Genomic DNA, 20,534 nt, shown 5'->3' with positions numbered 1-20,534 from the left:
CTCTGACTCTCCCTCTCTCTCTCCCTCTTTCTCTGTCGCTCTCCCTCCCTTGCTCTCCTCTCTCTTTCTCTCGCCCCCCTCCCCTCCCCTCTCTCTCTCCCTCTCTCCCCCTCTCCCCTCTCTCTGTCGCTCTCTTGATCTCTCTTGCTCTCTGTCTGCCTCTCACTGCTCTCCTCTCTCTCTCCCTCTCCCTCCTCCTTCCCCCTCTCTGCCTCTCCCTCTCTCTCTGTCGCTCTCCCTCCCTTGCTCTCCTCTCTCTTTCTCTCGCCCCCCTCTCCCCTCCCCTCTCTCTCTCCCCCTCTCCCCTCTCTCTGTCGCTCTCTTGATCTCTCTTGATCTCTCTTGCTCTCACTCCTCTCCTCTCTCTCCCTCTCCCTTCTTCTTCCCCCTCTCTGCCTCTCCCGCTTTCTCTGTCGCTCTCCCTCTCTTGCTCCCCTCTCTCTTTCTCTCGCCCCCCCTCTCCCCTCCCCTCTCTCTCTCCCTCTCTCCCCTCTCTGTCGCTCTCTTGATCTCTCTTGCTCTCTCTGTCTCTCACTCCTCTCTCTCTCCCTCTCCCTCCTCTTTCCCCCTCTCTGCCTCTCCCTCTTTCTCTGTCGCTCTCCCCCCCTTGCTCTCCTCTCTCTTTCTCTCGCCCTCCCCTCTCTCTCTCCCCCTCTCCCCTCTCTGTTGCTCTCTTGATCTCTCTTGCTCTCTGCCTCTCACTCCTCTCCTCTCTCTCCCTCTCCCTTCTTCTTCCCCCTCTCTGCCTCTCCCTCTTTCTCTGTCGCTCTCCCTCCCTTGCTCTCCTCTTTCTTTCTCTCGCCCCACCTCTCCCCTCCCCTCTCTCTCTCCCTCTCTCCCCCCTCCCCTCTCTCTGTCGCTCTCTTGATCTCTCTTGATCTCTCTTGATCTCTCTTGCTCTCACTCCTCTCCTCTCTCTCTCTCTCCCTCTCCCTCCTCCTTCCCCCTCTCTGCCTCTCCCTCTCTCTCTGTCGCTCTCCCTCTCTTGCTCCCCTCTCTCTTTCTCTCCCCCCCTCTCTCCCTCTCTTTCTCTCTCCCTCGCCTTCTCTCCCCCCTCCCGTCCCCCTCTCCTCACTCGGTCCACCGCTGTAATTCTCTCAGGCACAGTGATCACGGTGCGCGTCGACGCGTAGATGCGGACCCCTTCGTAACACATGCCGGCCCACAAACGCCCTGAATTATTCATACCGGCAATCTGCAGGCTTTCACTCAGGTTTACGTTGACTTGTGTTGCAAAAAATGTGGTTTTGTCAAGCGCACACCACGCACACGTACACACGGTCGTCATGTAAATTGTGTTATTGTATGTTCTGTCTTGCACGAAACACTTGGTCCCTCCACCAAACCCGAAACACTTGCATTTACAAACAGAGAGAAAACAAAGCCCTGAGCTATGGTGTGTTAAATGTGTGTGTGTGTGTTAAATGTGTGTGTGTGTGTGTTGTGTGTGTGTGTGTGTGTGCGCGCGGTCTCGCTGGCTTCGTGGTAGCTGATCAATGGGCTCATGTTTCCAGCGCACGGTTTCATAACGAGACTCGTTACGTAACAGCGGCAGGGGGAGGCCTCGGGTGAGAAGAGAGGAGGTGAGCAGAGGGGGGGAACACACAGCCTAGTATCTACGTCAACCCTCCCGGCCCCTCTCTCGCCCACCGGCGGGAGGGAGGGAGGGAGGGGATCACAAGGGAAAGCCCTCTCCCCGGCACACCGAAATACTGATACCTGGCGTCACCGAGCAGCCACGCATGCCTCATCGCCGTGCTGCCTGCGGCCTCCGCTGGTTCTGCTCCTGGTCCGGGATGATTGATCCGGACGTGTCGAACGGTGTGCAGGACAGTCTCTCTAACAATGTCCCGGTGTCCCCCCCCCCCCCCGTGCACTGTCATTTACTTCTTGTGGGTGAATGATAGCCACTGGTTTGAATTAGCAGCATATCTGTGCAGCCTGATTTATAGACCTTCTCCTCTTTATGTGGTCCACGGTCCAAGTGTGTGTGTGTGAGTAGGTCCTTTTAGAGTCCATTAGGCGGGGAGGTGGCAGGCAGGTATTTTTGCAAATATGACATTGCACATGGCTGTGTGTGTATTAGTGCAGTTATGTGCCCACATGTATATCCGTCCGTCCATCCGTTATCCGAGCCGCTTATCCCAACTGGGGTGGCAGGGGTGCTGGAGCCTATCCCAGCAGTCATTGGGCGGCAGGCGGGGAGACACCCTGGACAGGCCGCCAGTCCATCACAGGGCGCCCACACACACACATATCCACACCCAGGGACAATTCAGTACGGCCGATTCACCTGACCTACATGTCTTTGGACTGTGGGAGGAAACCGGACTACTCGGAGGAAACCCACGCAGACACGGGGAGAACGTCCAAACTCCACACAGAGGACGACCCCCAAGGTTGGACAACCCCGGGGGGTTCGAACCCAGGACCTCCTTGCTGTGAGGCGATGGCGCTGACCCCTGCGCCACCGTGCCGCCCCCACACGTTCATGTTATAATATTAAGCTTGTGAAGAACAACCCAGTGTGCACACAAGCCAGATGCCTCCGTCGGCCAAAGATAATGCAACAGTTAAAGACAACGCTGAAGCGCCTCACTCGGGTCCTCTGCTGGCTGTTGCACGTCCCCCCGCTGCCCCCGCAGGCAGCAGACGGAACTGAACTGACCCGATAACTCAAACTGTACAACATTTCAAGTGGCAGAGGGCTGGTTCGGTTCTCTCCTCTCCAGGGGCAAAGGGTAATGGCTTGATGGCGATGACATTGCTGGCGATGACCTCATTTAGATTCAGAATGTGTCTCACCCCCGCAGCATGGAGAGGAATTGGTTTGGTCTTGTTCAGTGTGCGTCCGTGGCTCTCTCTGATTGTGTCCTTCATCTGTGACAGCCCAAAGGGAGGTGAGTTATTACAACTCCAGTGAATGCATCAGGATATTAATTATCCACGTCGGCCCCCTCTCTGGGTTCGGAGGGACAGTTCATGGTTACCTGAGCCGTGGCAGCAAATTGCTCCTCAGCCCTTGTCCCTGTTTACGGTGCCAGATTACCGACTCAGAGCCGAGCAGGGATCCAAAGAGAGGAGAAAACATAAAGTGTGCTGGGCTGTTCAGGGTGAAGGAGGCCACCCCCCTCTGCTGATCCGGGGGGGGGGGGGCTGCAGACTACCACACGTCTCCTCCGATACATGTGGAGTCTCCAGCCGCTTCTTTTCACCTGACAGGAGTTTCACCAGGGGGGGCGTAGCACACGGGAGGATCACGCACCCCCCCCAGTTCCCCCTCCCCCCTGAACAGGCGCCCCGACTGACCAGAGGAGGCGCTAAGTGCGGCGACCAGGACACGCACCCACATCCGGATTCCCACTCACAGACACGGCCAGTTTTGTGTGTAGGGATTCCCGACCAAGCCGGAGGTAACACGGGGATTCAAACCGGTGATCCCCATGTTGGTAGGCAACGGGATAGACTGCTATGCCACCCGGACGCCATAGTGAGGACATTTTGACTGGTCTTCACTTCAAGTAGGGTTAGGACTTTGGTTTAGGGTTAAGGTTATAATTGGGATCAAGGTTAGGCATGTAGTGCTGATATGACTGTAGTCCACTGAGGGTCCTCACAAGTATAGAAGGACAAGTGTGTGTGTGTGTGTGTGTGTGTGTGAGGCGACAACGCTAACCACTGGGCCACTGTGCCGCCAAAATTCCAGAAGCATGGGCATTAACATGGCGTTTGCGTTGCACATGGTGGTGATCTTAGGCTTGCGTGTGGCAGTGTGGCCATGGAAACCCGTTTCATGACGCTCCCGATGAACAGTCCTTGTGCTGACGTTTCCTCCAGAGGCAGTTGGGAACTCGGTAGTGAGTGTTGCAATCAAGGGCAGGGGATTTTTACACGCCGTGTGCTTCAGTCCTCGGAGGTCTTGTTTCGTGAGCCTGTGAGGCCTGCCGCTTCACGGCTGAGCCGTTGTTGCTTCGAGACGTTGCCGCTTCACAATAACGGACTCACAGTCGACCCGGGCAGATCTAGCAGGGCAGGAATTTGACCAGCCAACTTGTAGGAAAGGTGGCATCCTATTACTACGCCATGCCGAAAGGGCGACAGGGTCACGGGCGGCCAAGGCTCATTGATGCGTGTGGAGAGCGAAGGCTAGCCCGTGTGGTCTGATCCCACAGAAGAGCTCAAATTGCTGGAAAAGTTCATGCCGGCTATGATAGACAGGTGTCAGAACACACACGGTGGGTCGCAGCTTGCTGCGTAGCCGCAGACTGTTCAGCGGGCCCATGATGACCCCCTGTCCACCACCGATAATTCCTACAGTGGGCACGTGAGTGTCAGAACTGGACCATGGTGCGATGGAAGAAGGTGGTCTGGTGTGATAATCACATTTTCTTTTACATCATGAGGATGGCCGGGTGTGTCTGCACCGTTTACCTGGGGAAGAGGTGGCACCAGGATGCACTATGGGGAGAGGGCAAGCTGGCAGAGGCAGCGTGATGCTCTGGGCTATGTTCTGCCGGGAAACCTTGGGTCCTGGCATTCATGTGGATGTTACTTTGACATGCGCCACCTACCTAAACATCGTTGCAGACCAGGTCCAGCCCTTCATGGGAAGGGTATTCCCTGATGGCAGCGGCCTCTTTCAGCAGGATAATGTGCCCTGCCACACTGCAGAAGTTGTTCAGGAATGGTTTGAGGAACATGACAAAGAGTTGAAGGTGTTGCCTTGGCCTCCAAATTCCCCAGGTCTCAATCCGACTGTGGGATGCGCTGGAAAAACAAGTACGATCCATGGAGGCCCCACCTCGCAACTTACGGGACTTAACATCTGCTGCTAACATCTCGGTGCCAGATACCACAGGACACCTTCAGAGGTCTTGTGGAGCCCATGCCTCGACGGGTCAGAGCTGCTTTGGTGGTACGAGGGGGACCTATACAATATTAGGCAGGTGGTTTTAATGTTTTGGCTGATCGGTTTATATTCAGTCACACTTGTGCTATTATAATCATATATTCAGTCACACTTGTGCTGTTATAATAATATATTCAGTCACACTTGTGCTGTTATAATAATATATTCAGTCACACTTGTGCTGTTATAATAATATATGTAGTCACACTTGTGCTATTATAATCAATAGAAAAATACTTTACCAGTCCAATCACAAGAGTAACAATTTGTCTAAGATGTCATGTTAGTTTAATGAGCTATCACCTCCGTTGTCTCTTTGTTGTGAGACAGTTGCCACTTGCAGTTTGCACGGTGGCGCTTCTGGAAGTTGATTTTAGCCTTGACAGTATATCTATTTCTATTTGACTTGAACATTTTTCAGCATGCTTGGGTTTACGAGATAATGTTTTTATTTTTGCTATACAGCCTAACACGGAGATACGTTGACCAGCATTGCTTGTCAGATATTTGGCGATATTTTGAATTTAAATTGAGGGAATCAAATAGACACACAGATAAACACAAATAAACACGTACATAAACGAAGTGCCCGGGGTGTCCAGGTAGCGTAGCGGTCTACTCTGTTGCCTACCAACATGGGGATTGCCGGTTCGAATCCCCGTGTTACCTTGGTCGGGCGTCCCTAAAGACACAATTGGGCGTGTCTGGGGGGGGGAAGCAGACGTGTGTATGTGTCCTGGTCGCTGCACTGGTGCCTCCTCTGGTCAGTTGGGGCGCCTGTTCAGAGGAGAGGGGGAATTGGGGGGGGGGGTAGCGTGATCCTCCCATGCGCTACGTCCCCCTGGCGAAACGCCTCATTATCGGTTGAAAAGAAGCTGTTGGCAACTCCACATCTATTGGAGGAGGCATGTGGTAGTCTGCAACCCTCCCTGGATCAGCAGAGGGGGTGGAGCCATGACCGGGATGGCTAATTGGCCAAGTACAATTGGGGAGAAAAGGGGGGGGGGTGAATAGATAAAGTGCCCATATAGCTTTATGCAATATAATGTAGCACTATCACATAAGGTTGTACTTATTTCCAATGCAAACAGACCTCATATCCTTATCACTTTCATGCAAACCTTAACAGCCTGTTCCACTTCACACAGCACCACCTCCTCAGTACCAGAAGCCAGCTTGGGAGGCACCCCCCTGTAAATCTTCACCGTAGTCCGGTAGAGAAGGTCTGGGAACTTTTAGAGAGGACGTTTGGAAGATTGAGAAAGTTTGCTAATTGAGGATTACTCCTTTCAGAAACTGTGGAAGTGTGAATTTACAAGGTTTAAAAAGACCTGGAGACCTCGCAGGAAGTCCCCGTCCCTTGCTTTTCTTTCACGCACACAGCTCACACATGCCGCATACGTACAGTAAACGCGTATTGTCCTGGTGGGTGACAAGAGACTAAAGGAGAACATGGTGACAGTGCATGCATAACCTGTCTTGGTTTGGTTCTGCTCAACCACGGCCAGTAACCAGCCGTTACCTTTTCCGTCACCGCCGGGAAGCCTCGTGTCCTGGGCTACTACGAGGAGACAGCTGACCTAGCATGCCCCGGCACTTAATGTCGGAATGATTATTTAATTTCATTGGGAGAGAACGAGGAGATGTTGCAGATTGAGAAACAAATAGGGATTTAGGTTGATTCGGGGCCAAGCGGCTCAGCCAATGAAATGTGGGTCTGATTCAGCGAGGTTTTAAGGAAGCGTAACAAGAGATTGCCCCATACCCTCCCCAACATGGCCTGCTCTCTCACGCAAACACAGACCTTTAGGGCTGATGCAGTGGGACGTTTTGCATGCACTTGTGTGGGTCTTTTAATGGAAGGACATCTGTGCTATTTATGTGGCGTTCCCCTGTAACAGCTGACCTCACGTTTTCTACCCGGCTTTTATCGTTTTTCAATTCTTTCGCCATCTTTCCTCAACCGGTGTCCTTCAGCTCCGGTTTTCCCACTGACATCTCACTCTGCAAACCCATCACTTGATCATTAATTTGATTTTTTTTTTTAATAACCCCGGAATCCCTTATTAAGGTGTCAGAGATTCTTCCTCTGCGAGGAGAAGGGAGGCCGATATGAGATGGGCAACATGTTACCTTAGCTTCGGGGAAAATCTCTCAAGGCCAAGAAACCTGCTACCGAGTGCATCATCTGTCACTGTCCATTTACTGAAGTGAATTACAAAGCCAGGTGAGGAGCTTCACAACTGGGGGGGGGGGGAGTTTGTGTTTGTGCCCGTGTGTGCACACTGGCATCCGAACAAACAAATGTGCACATACTCTGCTGCGCTTTATGTGGGTCGTCAGTGCCCTAAGGTGCGGCATGCCCGGTCCTGTAGTAGAGGTGCACCGATGTCAGGTTACATTTAGCAGGGCAGGCTGATCAACGAGGGAGGTGGCCTTGTTATCACTTAAAAGGCCCAGAACAGAGAGGCTTAGATCTGCTGAAGGGGAGATAGCTGGAGAAACACTGGGCTCTGATCTGCAGGCTCATGTACAATATCCGTCTTCTTCAAAATGGATGAAACGGGGACACTGATTGGTTAGGGAGGAGTCTTTGTAGTTTGCTGGCTACTGATCCGATACCAGCACTGATGGTGTCCAAATACTATGGCAGTGCCCCTGATCAGGTATGCCTAATCTTCTTGTGTGTGTGTGTGTGTGTGTGTGTGTGTCTGCACCCGGGACAGGTAGTCCTCATCTAACCTCATCTAAAAATGCCAAAAAGGGCTAGAATAACTTGCGGTGGATTCCTGAATGTTCGTGCGTCAGCATCTCGTGTCACGCATAACATCTGCAGTCGTATGAGACGGAACTGAGAATTAATGTGTGAATTCCTTCCTCATACTACCGCATGCCGTGAAGTTAACTTGTTTCCTTATCTGGCTGCAGTACACTCTGCCCCAGACTGTCAGAATCGCCGAGCCACCACCTGTTTTGTAGCGGGCATTTAGTTTCCACGCTCAACTGTGCATCATCATCATCATACTTGATTGGTTTGAAAATGATGTGGCATACATTTGAATTTAAAATGTATCTATCTATTTTCACTACTTTATTAACCCCCCCGTGGGGCAATTCTTCCTCTGCATTTAACCCATCCTAGCTGTGTGGCGAGGAGCAGTGGGCGGCCACTAGTGCAGCGCCCGGGGACCAACTCCAGTTGGTCTCGCCATGCACAGACAGGAGTGTTAACCCTAACATGCAGGTCTTTCTGAGGGTGGGGGAAACCGGAGCACGTGGAGAAACCCCACCGCAGACACGGGGAGAACACGCAAACTCCACACAGAGGACGACCTGGGATGACCCCCAAGGTTGGACAACCCCGGGGTTCGAACCCAGGACCTCCTTGCCGTGAGGCGACAGCACTAACCACCGGGCCACCGTGCCGCCAAATTTTTATTGGTAAATAAAAAGAAATAAAAAATATTTCAGTTCAATTCAGTTTATTGTCATTAAAAACAATGTGCAAGGGACATGTTAAAAAAACAATTATTATAAAAGAAAAATACATTTGTAAATGATCAAAGCACGGCAGGGATGTGAAAATAGTTGCTGTTCATGATAATTGGGTTGCTTCTTTGTAGTATATTCAAGTCTCGGCTGGTTTAATTGAGCTCGGTCATGCACCATATTGCAAATGTGTGTCTATGTCTGTGCACGAGCACGTGTGTGGGTGTTTTGAATAATGTGCACACATGGCTTGTGGACGTTTAAAAGGGAAACCATCTTTTCCTGAGGTCGGGGAAAGGAAGGAAACCATCCGCAGAAAGCAACAGCAACAATATACCCAGATAGGCACTCACACACACACACACACACACACACACACACACACACCATGGTACTCCTACCTCTAACACATCTTCACACGACCACACCTACTCCGCGGGGCTCTTGTTATTTTTAATACACACTTTTTGTGCACGTAACAGTGTGGAGGTGATGGGGTGGTCACTGTTCCGAATACGGTTGTAGCTTAAAATATGTCTAACGTGGGTGGCCTACAGCTGAGAGAGTTAGAACATAGCAACCGGAGTGGGTGTGAAGCTCTTAATATAACTTCCTTCTTCTAATGAAGGGTTATCGAGAGGTCCTTCTTGTCCCCCCCCCCCCACTCCGCCGCTGTGTAAACAGGATGCTCACGTGGGAGTCCCACCCATCTCCTCGCCTTCCCACGCGGAGCGTTTCCAAGGCCAGACCGCACGGGCCTGCCTCCATCCAGTCCCACCGTGCGCCTTCGGGACGGCTGGCCCGACGCCGGACTGCGAGGCTGTTTTCGAAACTCGTGTCACAACAGCAGCCCACTCCAGCTGTCCGCATTGTTCTCCTGTTCACAAAGTCTGTTCCTGCCTCAGTCCATCAAAACACATGGGGAACAATTGGATGGATGCGCGTGTGGAGGCGGTTAATCGCTGCCGCTGTGTCCGTTTCCAAACAGGACCGTGCGTGTGCGAGTGTGCGTGTGTACGCGTGTGTGTGTGCACACGCATCTGTACGTACACGTGGGATTGTGCCCATCCCCGTGTTTGCGTGTGCGCAAAAGACAGATGAAGCTGAATACTAGCGTGCAACTGTTTGTGTGGGAAGAGAGAGCGTGTTCTTACAAAGCCCTAAAAATAGGCAGACTGTAACCATGTGACGTATTGAGGCTAAAACCTTGTGAATAATTTGTATAATGCAACACATGCCCCCTCTTCATCTGTAAAAGGAGGTCTCGTAATGCCGGATATTGTTAACTGTGACAGGGTAGCGTACCCTGGTTGTCAAACGTGACTTCCACCCAACCGTCTCCAGGTAACACAACGTCAGTAGTGTATTTTGTAGGGGCGAGACGGGTCACGCATCTCACGATTCAGGGCTCACGATTTCGAGTCCATACGACGCAGTGGACGCCTTGGGAAGCAAGAGACAAAACACCATTGCGGTTCTCTGTTTTTCATTTAAGAATTAGGCCCAACATTTTGGCATTATCGAGGCACGTATTCCAACGTAATGCAAGTTCTAACAACATGTTGTGCCATGTTTTCTTGTTGCGTAGCACAGCTGCTTAATTTAAAACTTCGAAAACTACTCGAACGACCAAGGCGGTCATTTTGACCGTTTTGGATTTCAAACGTTTAATAACTTTGTGGGGAAAAAAAAGAGATTGTGGAGTTAGAAAACAACGAGACAGGAGACGTGAGAGTAGGCGTAGTCGAGGTAGTTTACTAGCTCCAACTTAGCATGTCATACATCTGACAACGACACTGAACTGACTGTCAACCGGAAGCGGAAGTGCATTATCTGACCCCTCGCCTCTTCCCTTAAAGGCACACCGTCCTCTTAGGTGAATGTCTCTCGATATATAGATGTGGGTCACCACAAGATACAAAAATGCCGCTCCCTGAATGCTCCTAAACTGGTATATATTTGCATTAAAATGAATTTTTGATCAATTGCACAAAAGAAGTTATGACAACATCGACCTAGAACGACCATGAGCGGGCAAAATGACGGCGCGTAATTTGCGCGTCATCGTGCGCGTCATAGTTCGCGTCATGTCACTATTTATGACGTGTGTTCTCGCGTCATTTCCTTCGCAACGTTCAGTTCTTTTTTACATTTCACGCTTTGTAGGCCTGGTGGCGTTCGTTAGATTAGCAAGATGTGTTTTCCGTTGTGTTTTTCAGGTATTGTTATTGCCAACATGTGTGGGTACGGCCGCCGTTTCAGACGCGCCATGACTACCACCGAGGCGTTGCAGTATTTACAGGCGTTGGACAGCGGCGGTTTTGAATCGTTTGTAAAAATAGTATTGTAACGACCACGGATGCGTAGACTCGCTAGCCGGTGGGCTAACGGGTCGGACCCTTTAGTCGACTGGTTAGCGCGGTCGCCCGTGGCGCGGGAGACCCGCGTTCGTGTCCCGCCTGCGGCGGATTCCCAGCTGGCCCCTGAATTCGCCACAGTATTGTAGCGAATCAGGGGGGGCAGTCCGGGAACCGCCACAGCCGGGACGCGAACCCTTATCTCCCACACCGCAAGCGACAACGTTAACCAGTCGACTAAAGGGTCCGACCCGTTAGTCAAGGACTAACGTGTCTACTTATCCATGCACATTAAAGTTGTTAAAATGCTAATTTAGGTGTCAGTCGTTTCCTAACCTACATGCTAACACATGTAATGCATTAATATCTCAATTGGGTATTTATCTTGACAGAATCTAGAGTTTAAAAACCGGCGGTCATTTTGACCACCTATGGTCGTTTTAGGTAGGCGTGAAATCCCGGTCGTTCTAGTGTTAATAACGCACAATCTCGCGAAACGGGGAGCGTCTCGAACCGTGAAGACCGTATCAAACGATTCGGAACTCGATCCAGTATCGTCCCACCCCTAGTATTGTCTACACAACACTAGGTATTCGAGCAAATATTCATTTGCAAAACTTGGCCGTTGGTTGTGCCCATAACACAGCGGACAATGTATTTCTCAGTGACTGCATCGATAAAAAAATGTGGGTATCAGATACAAATTTGAGAACTTGAAAATAACCGTACACATAAGGGCAAAAACTGCACGCATATCGACATCAGTTTCTGCTTCACTGACAATGTCAGAAGCTGTGATGACGTGTTGTACTATGCTGATATCTCATGTGCATGACTTGAGATAACTCCATTACACTGACACCTCAGACTGAATGTGCAGAACTCTGGTCAGAGTTGTTTTCAGCTATGCTTACCATGTTAGCTGAAGGCAGTGTGCTGGAGTCGGTCTTAAAGCTGGCACGTAAAAGACCAGAAGCTGAATTATTCAGAGCCGTAAGAGCATGTTCAAGCTAGTACTTAGCCTACTGACTCCTCCTGAGCCGCTCCGTGTGCTCAGAGCGAAGGGAAATATGTGTGAAAGAGACAGCGCAAAAAAGGGATGCAGCCAGTTTACAGCAGGCCACGGTATGTGACACATTTTCTCTGACCATCTGTCACTTGGAAAGGGAAAACTTCTGTAAGCCAAGCATCTTTTGGCGGAATAGGAAGACCGCATGGCTCGACACTGTGAGCAAAACTTGAATCTGTAGATGGGATGGGGGGGAACAGAGGAATGAGCACAAGAAAGACAAAACAGAAGAAAGACAGACAGACAGACAGACAGACAGACAGACAGACAGACAGACAGACAGACAGGTGGTGGGAGAAAGACGAGGAAAGGGCAGAGCATGACAGCTTGGGGAGGTTTTGCGGAGGTGGAGGTAGACAGAAAACAGGTGGATATTCAGACGGGCCGATAAGACAGCCTGGCTGACAGAACGCCTGATAAGCGGCGTTGACTGTCAGGTTTGGCAGCCTGATAGGGGGAGGGAGAGAACAGGGCTGACAGAGGAGACAGACAGATGGAGGAAAAGAGAATAAAGACAGCACAAATTATAAGGGAATAATACAGGATATGTGCACCTGTTATTATGCATGGCACTCCATTGCTAAACGCCAGCTATTAAATGCTATGTGCGCTCAAAGTAGCCCAGTCATGGCGTTGTGGTGACCGTAGTTATTTCTTATGCTAAAACAGTGTCTCTGTGTTAGTGCCCTTCCTCGAAACACAGTGGTACCATTTCTCATATCCGAATCAATGTCGTGTACCAAGCAGCTAAATACACATATCTTTTTCTCACTATTGGCTTCACAATACACCATTGTTGGTTATTGGCCTTTGACTTTTTATTGAATTTTATTTTGAATTTTGCTGAATTTTATTTTATTTATTTATTTTTAATTTATTTCTAATTTTTCCCCTTATCCCACCCGATTAACCCAATGGCATATGGCCGGAACTCTTGTCGAATAACTTCCCTGGCTCGCGTTTCCACAGGAAGGAGATAGTCGTAACACCAGCTTCCTTCAAACTCGTGTCGGCTGCTCTCGCTATTTTACACGCTGAAGCCTCGCATGGATTGCATCACCCTCAGGCCGCGAAGGAGGCGTAGGGAGAATGCTTTCGGTTGCTTGGCTGCAGGCGCCCGGGTGGGCCAGAGGGGTCGCTGGAGAACGACGAGTCCCCGAACACTACACCGATCTACACCCGCTATCCCTCGGGTAAGGGTGGTCTAATGAAGGCCTTACCCCGTGGACGCTCTGGCCGTGACCGGTTACGGCGAGTCTGGGATACGAACCTCCCAGCCACGTGACGAGCGGGTTGCAAGAACGGCGGTTTATTCCGCTCGGCCACCAGAACGGCGAATTTTATTTTATTTTATTGATTTTATTGAATTTATTTTATTTAACATTTTATTTTTTTATCCTTTTTATTTTATTAAATTTTATTTTATTTAAAATTTTATTTTTATTTTATTTTTAATATTGATTTTATGGTCTGCAAACACATCAGCTTGCCTTTTATCTGTGTTATACTAATACTCCTTTTGAGCCAATGCCAAAGGTTTTGCTGGGTCTATGCCGAGGTAAATTACAAATGCTAACTGCACGAACTCTCCCCTCTTGTGTGTTTCAGGGAAGCCACACAGCATCGAAAGCTCAGAGCGAATCCAACTGTCGGGTACATATAACGTTCGCAAAGGGAAGCTCCAGCTACCTGTCAACCGCTGGACCAGACGGCAGGTCATTCTGTGTGGCACCTGCCTTATTGTCTCCTCGGTCAAGGAGAGCCAGACTGGCAAGATGCACATCCTGCCACTTATTGGAGGAAAGGTATGGAAGGGTCATAATGATGCAACACTGCAGCAATGACACCCTTGTCTCATAACATCCCTTGTTGTTTAATGGTTAACTGCCCCGAAATTAGCTTTCCATCAGCGTGATTTCACTTCCACTCGGATGGCACACCACCTCTGAGGGCAGTCTGTGCCCCAGTGTGACATCATTTACATCAACATCATCAACAACAGCTCCTGCCCACCCAACATATGCCCACAGTTATGGGTGGGTGATATGACCAAAATCTTGTACCAGTGGTATATGTAATTTTAAATCGTGGTAATGGTGTATGTCCATATGTATATAGAAATTATTCTGGAAATTCAGTTAAGAAATGGTTTATATATAAAATAACCGTGTGATATTGAGTATTTTTGGCTAATGTAGTGAATGGTATACTTGACAAATGAAAGGCATGTCAAGACATTTGATTATTTTCCTTTCATTTGGAATGTTCACACAAACTTCGAAGAGTGGCTAAACTGGTTTAAAACCATCTAAAGGTTAAAAAGATACCAGACCATAGGGACACTGATCAGCCAAAACATTATAACCACCTGCCTGTTGGTCCTCCATGTGCCACTAAAACAGCGCTGACCCGCCGAGGGATGGACTCTACAGGACCCCCTTTGGTTTCTGGCACCAAAACATTAGCTGCAGATCCTTCAAGTCCTGTAAGTTGCGAGGCGGAACCGCCGTGGATCAGACTCGTCGGTCCAGCAGATCCCACAGATGCTCAACCGGATAGAGATCTGGAGAATTTGGAGGCCAGGGCAACACCTTGAACACTTCATCATGTTCCTCAAGCCATTCTCGGACAATGTGCGCAGTGTGGAAGGGCACATTATCCTGCTGAAAGAGGCTGCTGCCATCAGGGAACACCGTTGCCATGATGGAGTGTACCTGGTCTGCAATGATGTTTAGGTAGAGTGCATGTGTCAAGTTGACATCCACATGAATGGCCGTACCCAGGGTTTCCCAGCAGAACATAGCCCAGAGCATCACTCTCCCTCCACACATGGCACACATCCACGTGATCTAAAAGAAAACGGGACCCATCAGACCAGGCGACCTTCTTCCGCTGCTCCAAGGTCCAGTTTTGACACTTGCCTGCCCATTGTAGGCACTTTCGACAGTGGACAGGGGTCACCATGGGCACTCTGACCGGTCTTAGGCAACGCAGCAGGTTCTGATTCGCCGTGTGTTGTGACACATTCCTCCCGTAACCGTCATTAAAATATTCTGTGAATTTTGGCACAGTAGAGCTTCTGTCAGTTCAGACCAGGTGGGATAGTCTACGTTGCCCTCGCACATTAATGAGCCTTGGACACCCAACACCGTGTCCCTGGTTTGTGGTTTGTCCCTCCTCGGACCACTGTCAGTAGGTACTCACCACTGCATACCGAGAGCACCCCACTAGCCTTGCCTTCCCAGAGATGCCCAGAGCCAGTTGTTTGGCTATAACAATTTGGCCCTCGTCAAAGTCGCTCATGTATTCTCCTGCCCATCTGTCCTGCATCCAACACGTTGACTACGAATACTGATTGTTTGCTTACTAATCTACCCAGACCTTAACATGTGCCCCTGTTTTGAGAATCCATCCATCCATCCATCCGTTATCCAAACCGCTTATCCTGCTCTCAGGGTCACTAGGATGCTGGAGCCTATCCCAGTAGTCACTGGGCGGCAGGCGGGGAGACACAGGGAGAGCATGCAAACGCCACACAGGACAACCCGGGATGACCCCCAAGGTTGGACTACCCCGGGGCTCGACCCCAGGACCTTCTTGCTGCGAGGCGACTGCGCTAACCACTGTGCCGCCCTGTTTGGAGAATATCAATTTTATTTGCTTCACCTGTGAGTGGTCATAATGTTTTGGCTCATCAGAGCATCTATACGCATCGTACATGCCCAACCCTACCCTCGGTGAACCCAGTGTGGTCTTAGCCTAGTTGCCCCAAACTTCATATGCTCAAAACATTTAATGGATGTTTTTGGAGGATTTTCTGCTCTTATCTACATTTGTCAGATGATCCGTTATGTAGGCTAATGGAGCCTACTGTGTTCTCTTGCCTGCTAGCTGGAGCCTTATTATGGTGTGGCCCTTTTCAATGTGTCTCATTGTGATGCCTCACAAATGCTTTTTTTGGACTTTGGGATGAGCTCACTGCAGATGGGAGTTAAGGGGCAAGCCTCTGGTAATGACTTTTATCCGTTTATTGCTTTGTGACTCAGTGAGATCAATGAATAAGCTCTCAGGCTAACAGATAGCGGCGGCTTTTTGGGGAAGCACCAACCGAGGGTGGCCGTAGCCCTCCACGCCCACTGTTCAAACATGTCATGTGCAATACATGACCGCCTGTCAGCCATTCATCCATAAAGTGCCTTTGTTTGTGTGTGTGTGTGTGTGTGTGTGTGTGTGTGTGTGTGTGTGTGTGTGTGTGTGTGTGTGTGTGTGCGAGCTCTCACAGAAAAAGCCTTTACACAACTTTAGGGCCTTGCAGGTATGGTGTTCACACACCATAACCAGTTTAGTCATTCATCCAGAAGAGGTCTGTGCACATGTGATTGTGCTTTTTTTTCTTCTTTTTTTTGCTCGTCTGCCGGCGTGTGCACTTGTGTATGTTTTGTGCGACCGAGTTTGTGTGCGTGCGTAAAAAGTAAATTCTCAACTCTGTCCGTGCAACTTTTTTTTAAATTTTTTTATTATTGCTCACGTGACACACACGTGCGCATTACGTCAGGGTCATGCATGCGTTACACATGCATATGAGTACACTTCCGGTTGACCGAACTTGGCAGCCCCGCGGCCATTAAACACAACCGCATTAATTTTCAAAATAGCAACAACAGGATGTCAGCGAGTGCAAACGAGAACTTCGCCAGCTTGTAGGATGTCTCATCATGTTCACTTTCCTTAGAAGAGTGCGTAGCTTGTTCTCTCGCGGCAACACACGTCATGGACTCCGACGGGAGTGCGCGTGTCTGTGTGAGATTGTCGGACGGTGTGGAGTAGTTTCTCCGCTGGTAATGTTCTGTGATGTTGTGTCTGCTGTGCTGCAGGTGGAGGAGGTGAAGAAGCACAACCACTGCCTGGCGTTCAGCTCGGCGGGGCCTCAGAGTCAAACCTACTACGTCAGCTTCGACAGCTTCACGGAGCACCTGCGCTGGCACAGACACGCTGCCAAGGTACCAGTGTGTGTGTGTGTGTGTGTGTGTGTGTGTGTGTGTGTGTGCGTGTGTGTGTGTGTGTTATGAGAGAGCGGAGCTAGCATTGGGAACGAACACGCAATGGCTGCCAAGTGTAGTCTCCATTCAGCACACTGGTGCTGAATGGAGACCACAGCTAGTCTAGCTAACACCGGCTGCAGTTCTGCAGCCACGCGGGGTGTTCACACAAATGCATCGGGGCAATGCGCTACACGATCATATATGCTTCATATCTCAGAACCACATCGTGTCAGGCTTCATGCCGGGCCATCTAGCGGCCTGTAACTCTCTTCTTGTGTTTATGGGTTGTTTAGCACTAGAACTCCTACCTAAAACGACCATGGGCGGTCAAAATGACCGCCACGCTTTTTAAACTCTACATTCGGTCAAGGTAAATACCCAACTGAGATATTAATACACCGCATTAATACACCAATTAACATTTTAACAACTTTAATACATTTTTCATACAAAAATGGCCGCCGTCCAACGCCTGTAATACCGCAACGCCTCGGTGGTAGTCATGGTGCGTCTGTAACGGCGTCTGTGACCAGACATGCTGGAGTTTCGACTATTCCTCTGCAGTGGAGAGCGCCAGCGTGTTTGTAGGTCAGAGCGATGACCTTCACGAGGGAAATGACGCAACCAACACACATCATAAATACTGACATGACGCACAACAATGACGCGCGAATTACAAGCGGACATTTTGACGGCCATGGTCGCTTTAGGTAGATCTTATCATAGCTTTTTTGTGTGCAATTGCTGGAAAACTCGCTTTAATGCGAATATGTGCAATTTTAGGAGCGTTCAGGGAGCGGCGGGTCTGTATCTTCTTTTTTTCTCTCCAGAAAGTTATTAAACTTTGAAAATCCAAAATGGTCATCGCGGCCATCTGGGTCGTTCTAGCGTTAACGCCTACGTGAGCACACCACCGTTAAATCATAGGGATGATAAATATCCGGTCTTCTGTAAAATACCACTCTCCAAGTGTAAAAGGTTTGGTTACTGAGTTATCCAGACGAAAACAGATGTTCAGTCATTTCGGGTTGTTGCACGTCAAAAGACGTGCCTGATTAGCGTGCAGTTCAAACAACACGCCGCCGCTCTCCACGGAAAATCCCTTCCCCATGCGGCGTAAACCTGGTGAGAGAGGGAGAGAGAGAGAGAGAGATTAGGAGTGAGAAAGAGAGAGAATAGTTGCACATGCTATCCTGCCGGTACTGTTTAACAGTATATCGGCACGAGACAGCAGGTGAAATATGAAAAGGTGGCGTGACGTTCACTATGATGTACAGCCCACATGGGCCGGACAGATCGCTAAGCTATTATATTTCACTGCTGTGTAGACCCGCTCTGTAGTAGGTCACCCAAGTCACTCCACAGATGGACAAACACACACATACTGTACCGCACACACACGCACACACAGTCCCATCCACACATACATGCTTGCATAAACACCTCTCTTTCTCTCCTTGGCCCTCTCTCTCCTTGCCTATTTTCCGTCATTTGAACTCAAGTAGGCCATAGTCAGGAAACCTATTTTCTAAATATTATCAGGGGCGTGCATGTCATTCGGTGCCCATAGGGCCACTCAGAATAGAAGCTTGGAGAGGAGCGGCACGTGACCCACTGACAACTGAGGAGCCCGTATCTTACCCTGCTCCCAACGGCTGGGACAAACTGCAGCGGTCCTGCCTCAAGACTAGGTTAGGGGTTTATGCTGTGACACGAGTTTTTAATTCGGCATCTTAACGTCTCATAAAAATGAGCGGATGAAGGTGGATGGAGTGTGCTACTGACAATACTTTAGGCCAAAATATGGCGTGTGATGTATGTTAGATGAGTAGCATGATCTAACATGTCTGACGCTGCCTTGACTTCTGCTGATCCTCTAATGCTAAGACAACTGGCCAGGAAGTGACCTCGTGACCCCATAAGAGCAGGCCACACACACACACACACACACACACACACACATGCACTCACACGCACTAAATGAGTGAGGTTTCGCCATGGTAGCTATAATCCTCTTAACGCTAGGTTTCTCTTTCTCTCTCTCTCTCTCTGTCTCTATCTCTCTCTCTTTCTCTCCTCCCTCCTCCCTCCCCCATCCAATCTAGATGGTGTCCCAGAGGATCAACTCAGTGGACCTGTCCTGCTGTAGCCTGGAGCAACTTCCTCCAAACCTGTTCTACAGCCAGGACCTCACCCACCTCAACCTCAAACACAACTTCCTGCCTGCAGACCAAAGGCTGCAGCAGCTGCAGAGGTACGATGCTGTGGCACCGCTTAACCAACCAGCGAATGACAGCGAGGCTAGGGGACAGTAGTGAGATAGGACAGAGAGGAGAACTCTGAAGGAGGCTAAAGATTTAGCACCCAATGGGGATTGACAAGGAATGGGCCGGCCTGGGCAAGGGTTGAGTAGACAGGGCTTGAGAAGCTGAGCTTGATCTGGCCATAAGACAGGTAGAGCTGGGCCGTGGTAATACGTGGGCTTGTTGAAGCTCGGAAGAAACAAGCCACTGAGACAGTAGTCTGCAGAGGGAAACTCGTTGTTTGTTTTTTTTTTAAACTTAAACCGTATTTTCTTATCGTTATGAGTCAAACCAAGTGATGGCAAGCTGAATCTTGAAAATTGAGAGCTTGCTCTATACTGATATTGAGCAAGCTTGCATCATCCTACTGCTGCACACCAAGCAGCAGTGTAATCTTTCGAGGCAAATGCACTTGCCAAATGATGTCCATTAAAAGAGCACTGTTTTTTTTTGGCACTAATATGCTCAGAATGTTATGAGAGGAGCCTAAAGAGCCTTAGCCACAATATGAATAATGGAATTATAAAGATATCGATCCATTTCTAACCCACAGCACAAGTCTCACTCTGTAATCCCTTGAAAAGCGAGTTGTTGCAGGGAGACAACAGTCCAAGTGTGAAAGTTAGAGAGAGGTGCAAAAAAAAAAGAAAGAAAAAGAAGCAAAAGAAGTCTACCATTGCGGGACTTCGGGTGGCGTGACGAGTGGGTAGGCTGGAAGATTTTAGAGCTCCCTGCCAATTGTTCAATAATTCGATAAACAGCAGTGCTTTTGTATCTACATTGCCCATTTTGTTCAGCTGAGCACAAATAATCTTTTTGGTGGTATGTTTTTTTACTACTATGTCTTTTTGAGTAATACATTATAACCACGCACTATGCCTACTACACGTGTTAAGGGTGCTAACACGATGGCTAGCACCAACCAAGCTAAAGCTATTGCCTTGGACAATGCTGTTCTCAGTGCTATTCAGCCAGTTGTTCCACTCAAAATTTCAGTTCAGATCCAGAGGGGCCGCTATACTGATTAACAAAAATATCTCGCTTTCGATTCAAGGGGGTTGTTACATAATTGTCACTGGTCGGATGTATAGTAGTCTGGTTATTCTAGCCAACATATACGCTCCAAATTGGGATGATCTGCAGTTCTGTAAGGATGTTTTTATCCTACTTACCTGAAGTCAGTACACACAGTCTTATACTTGGTGGGGACTTGAACTGTGTCTTGTCCACCACTCTGATCGTAGCTCATCAAAACCTGCCTGTCTTTCTAAATGTTACGCTATTATTAATACATTTCTAAACTCCTATGGAGTATCTGTTACTTGGCGTTTTCTAAATCCCACGGCTCGTGACTGTTCATTTTTT

General features: G+C 49.3%; 1 protein-coding gene across 1 annotated transcript in view; it reads left to right on the top strand.

The window, feature by feature from the left end:
• Positions 1–20,534, top strand: part of LOC130123768 (PH domain leucine-rich repeat-containing protein phosphatase 1-like) — a 73,308-nt gene that overhangs the window by 25,822 nt on the left and 26,952 nt on the right. The window contains 3 exon segments of the mRNA XM_056293059.1: positions 13,433–13,629; positions 16,699–16,824; positions 18,972–19,120. Coding sequence (XP_056149034.1) covers positions 13,433–13,629; positions 16,699–16,824; positions 18,972–19,120 — 472 coding nt within the window.

The sequence above is a fragment of the Lampris incognitus genome, chromosome 14, assembly GCF_029633865.1.
Source record: "Lampris incognitus isolate fLamInc1 chromosome 14, fLamInc1.hap2, whole genome shotgun sequence".
Lineage (NCBI taxonomy): Eukaryota > Metazoa > Chordata > Actinopteri > Lampriformes > Lampridae > Lampris > Lampris incognitus.
Note: the sequence above shows the minus strand (reverse complement) of the source record. Positions and strands in the feature narration are given on the sequence as shown.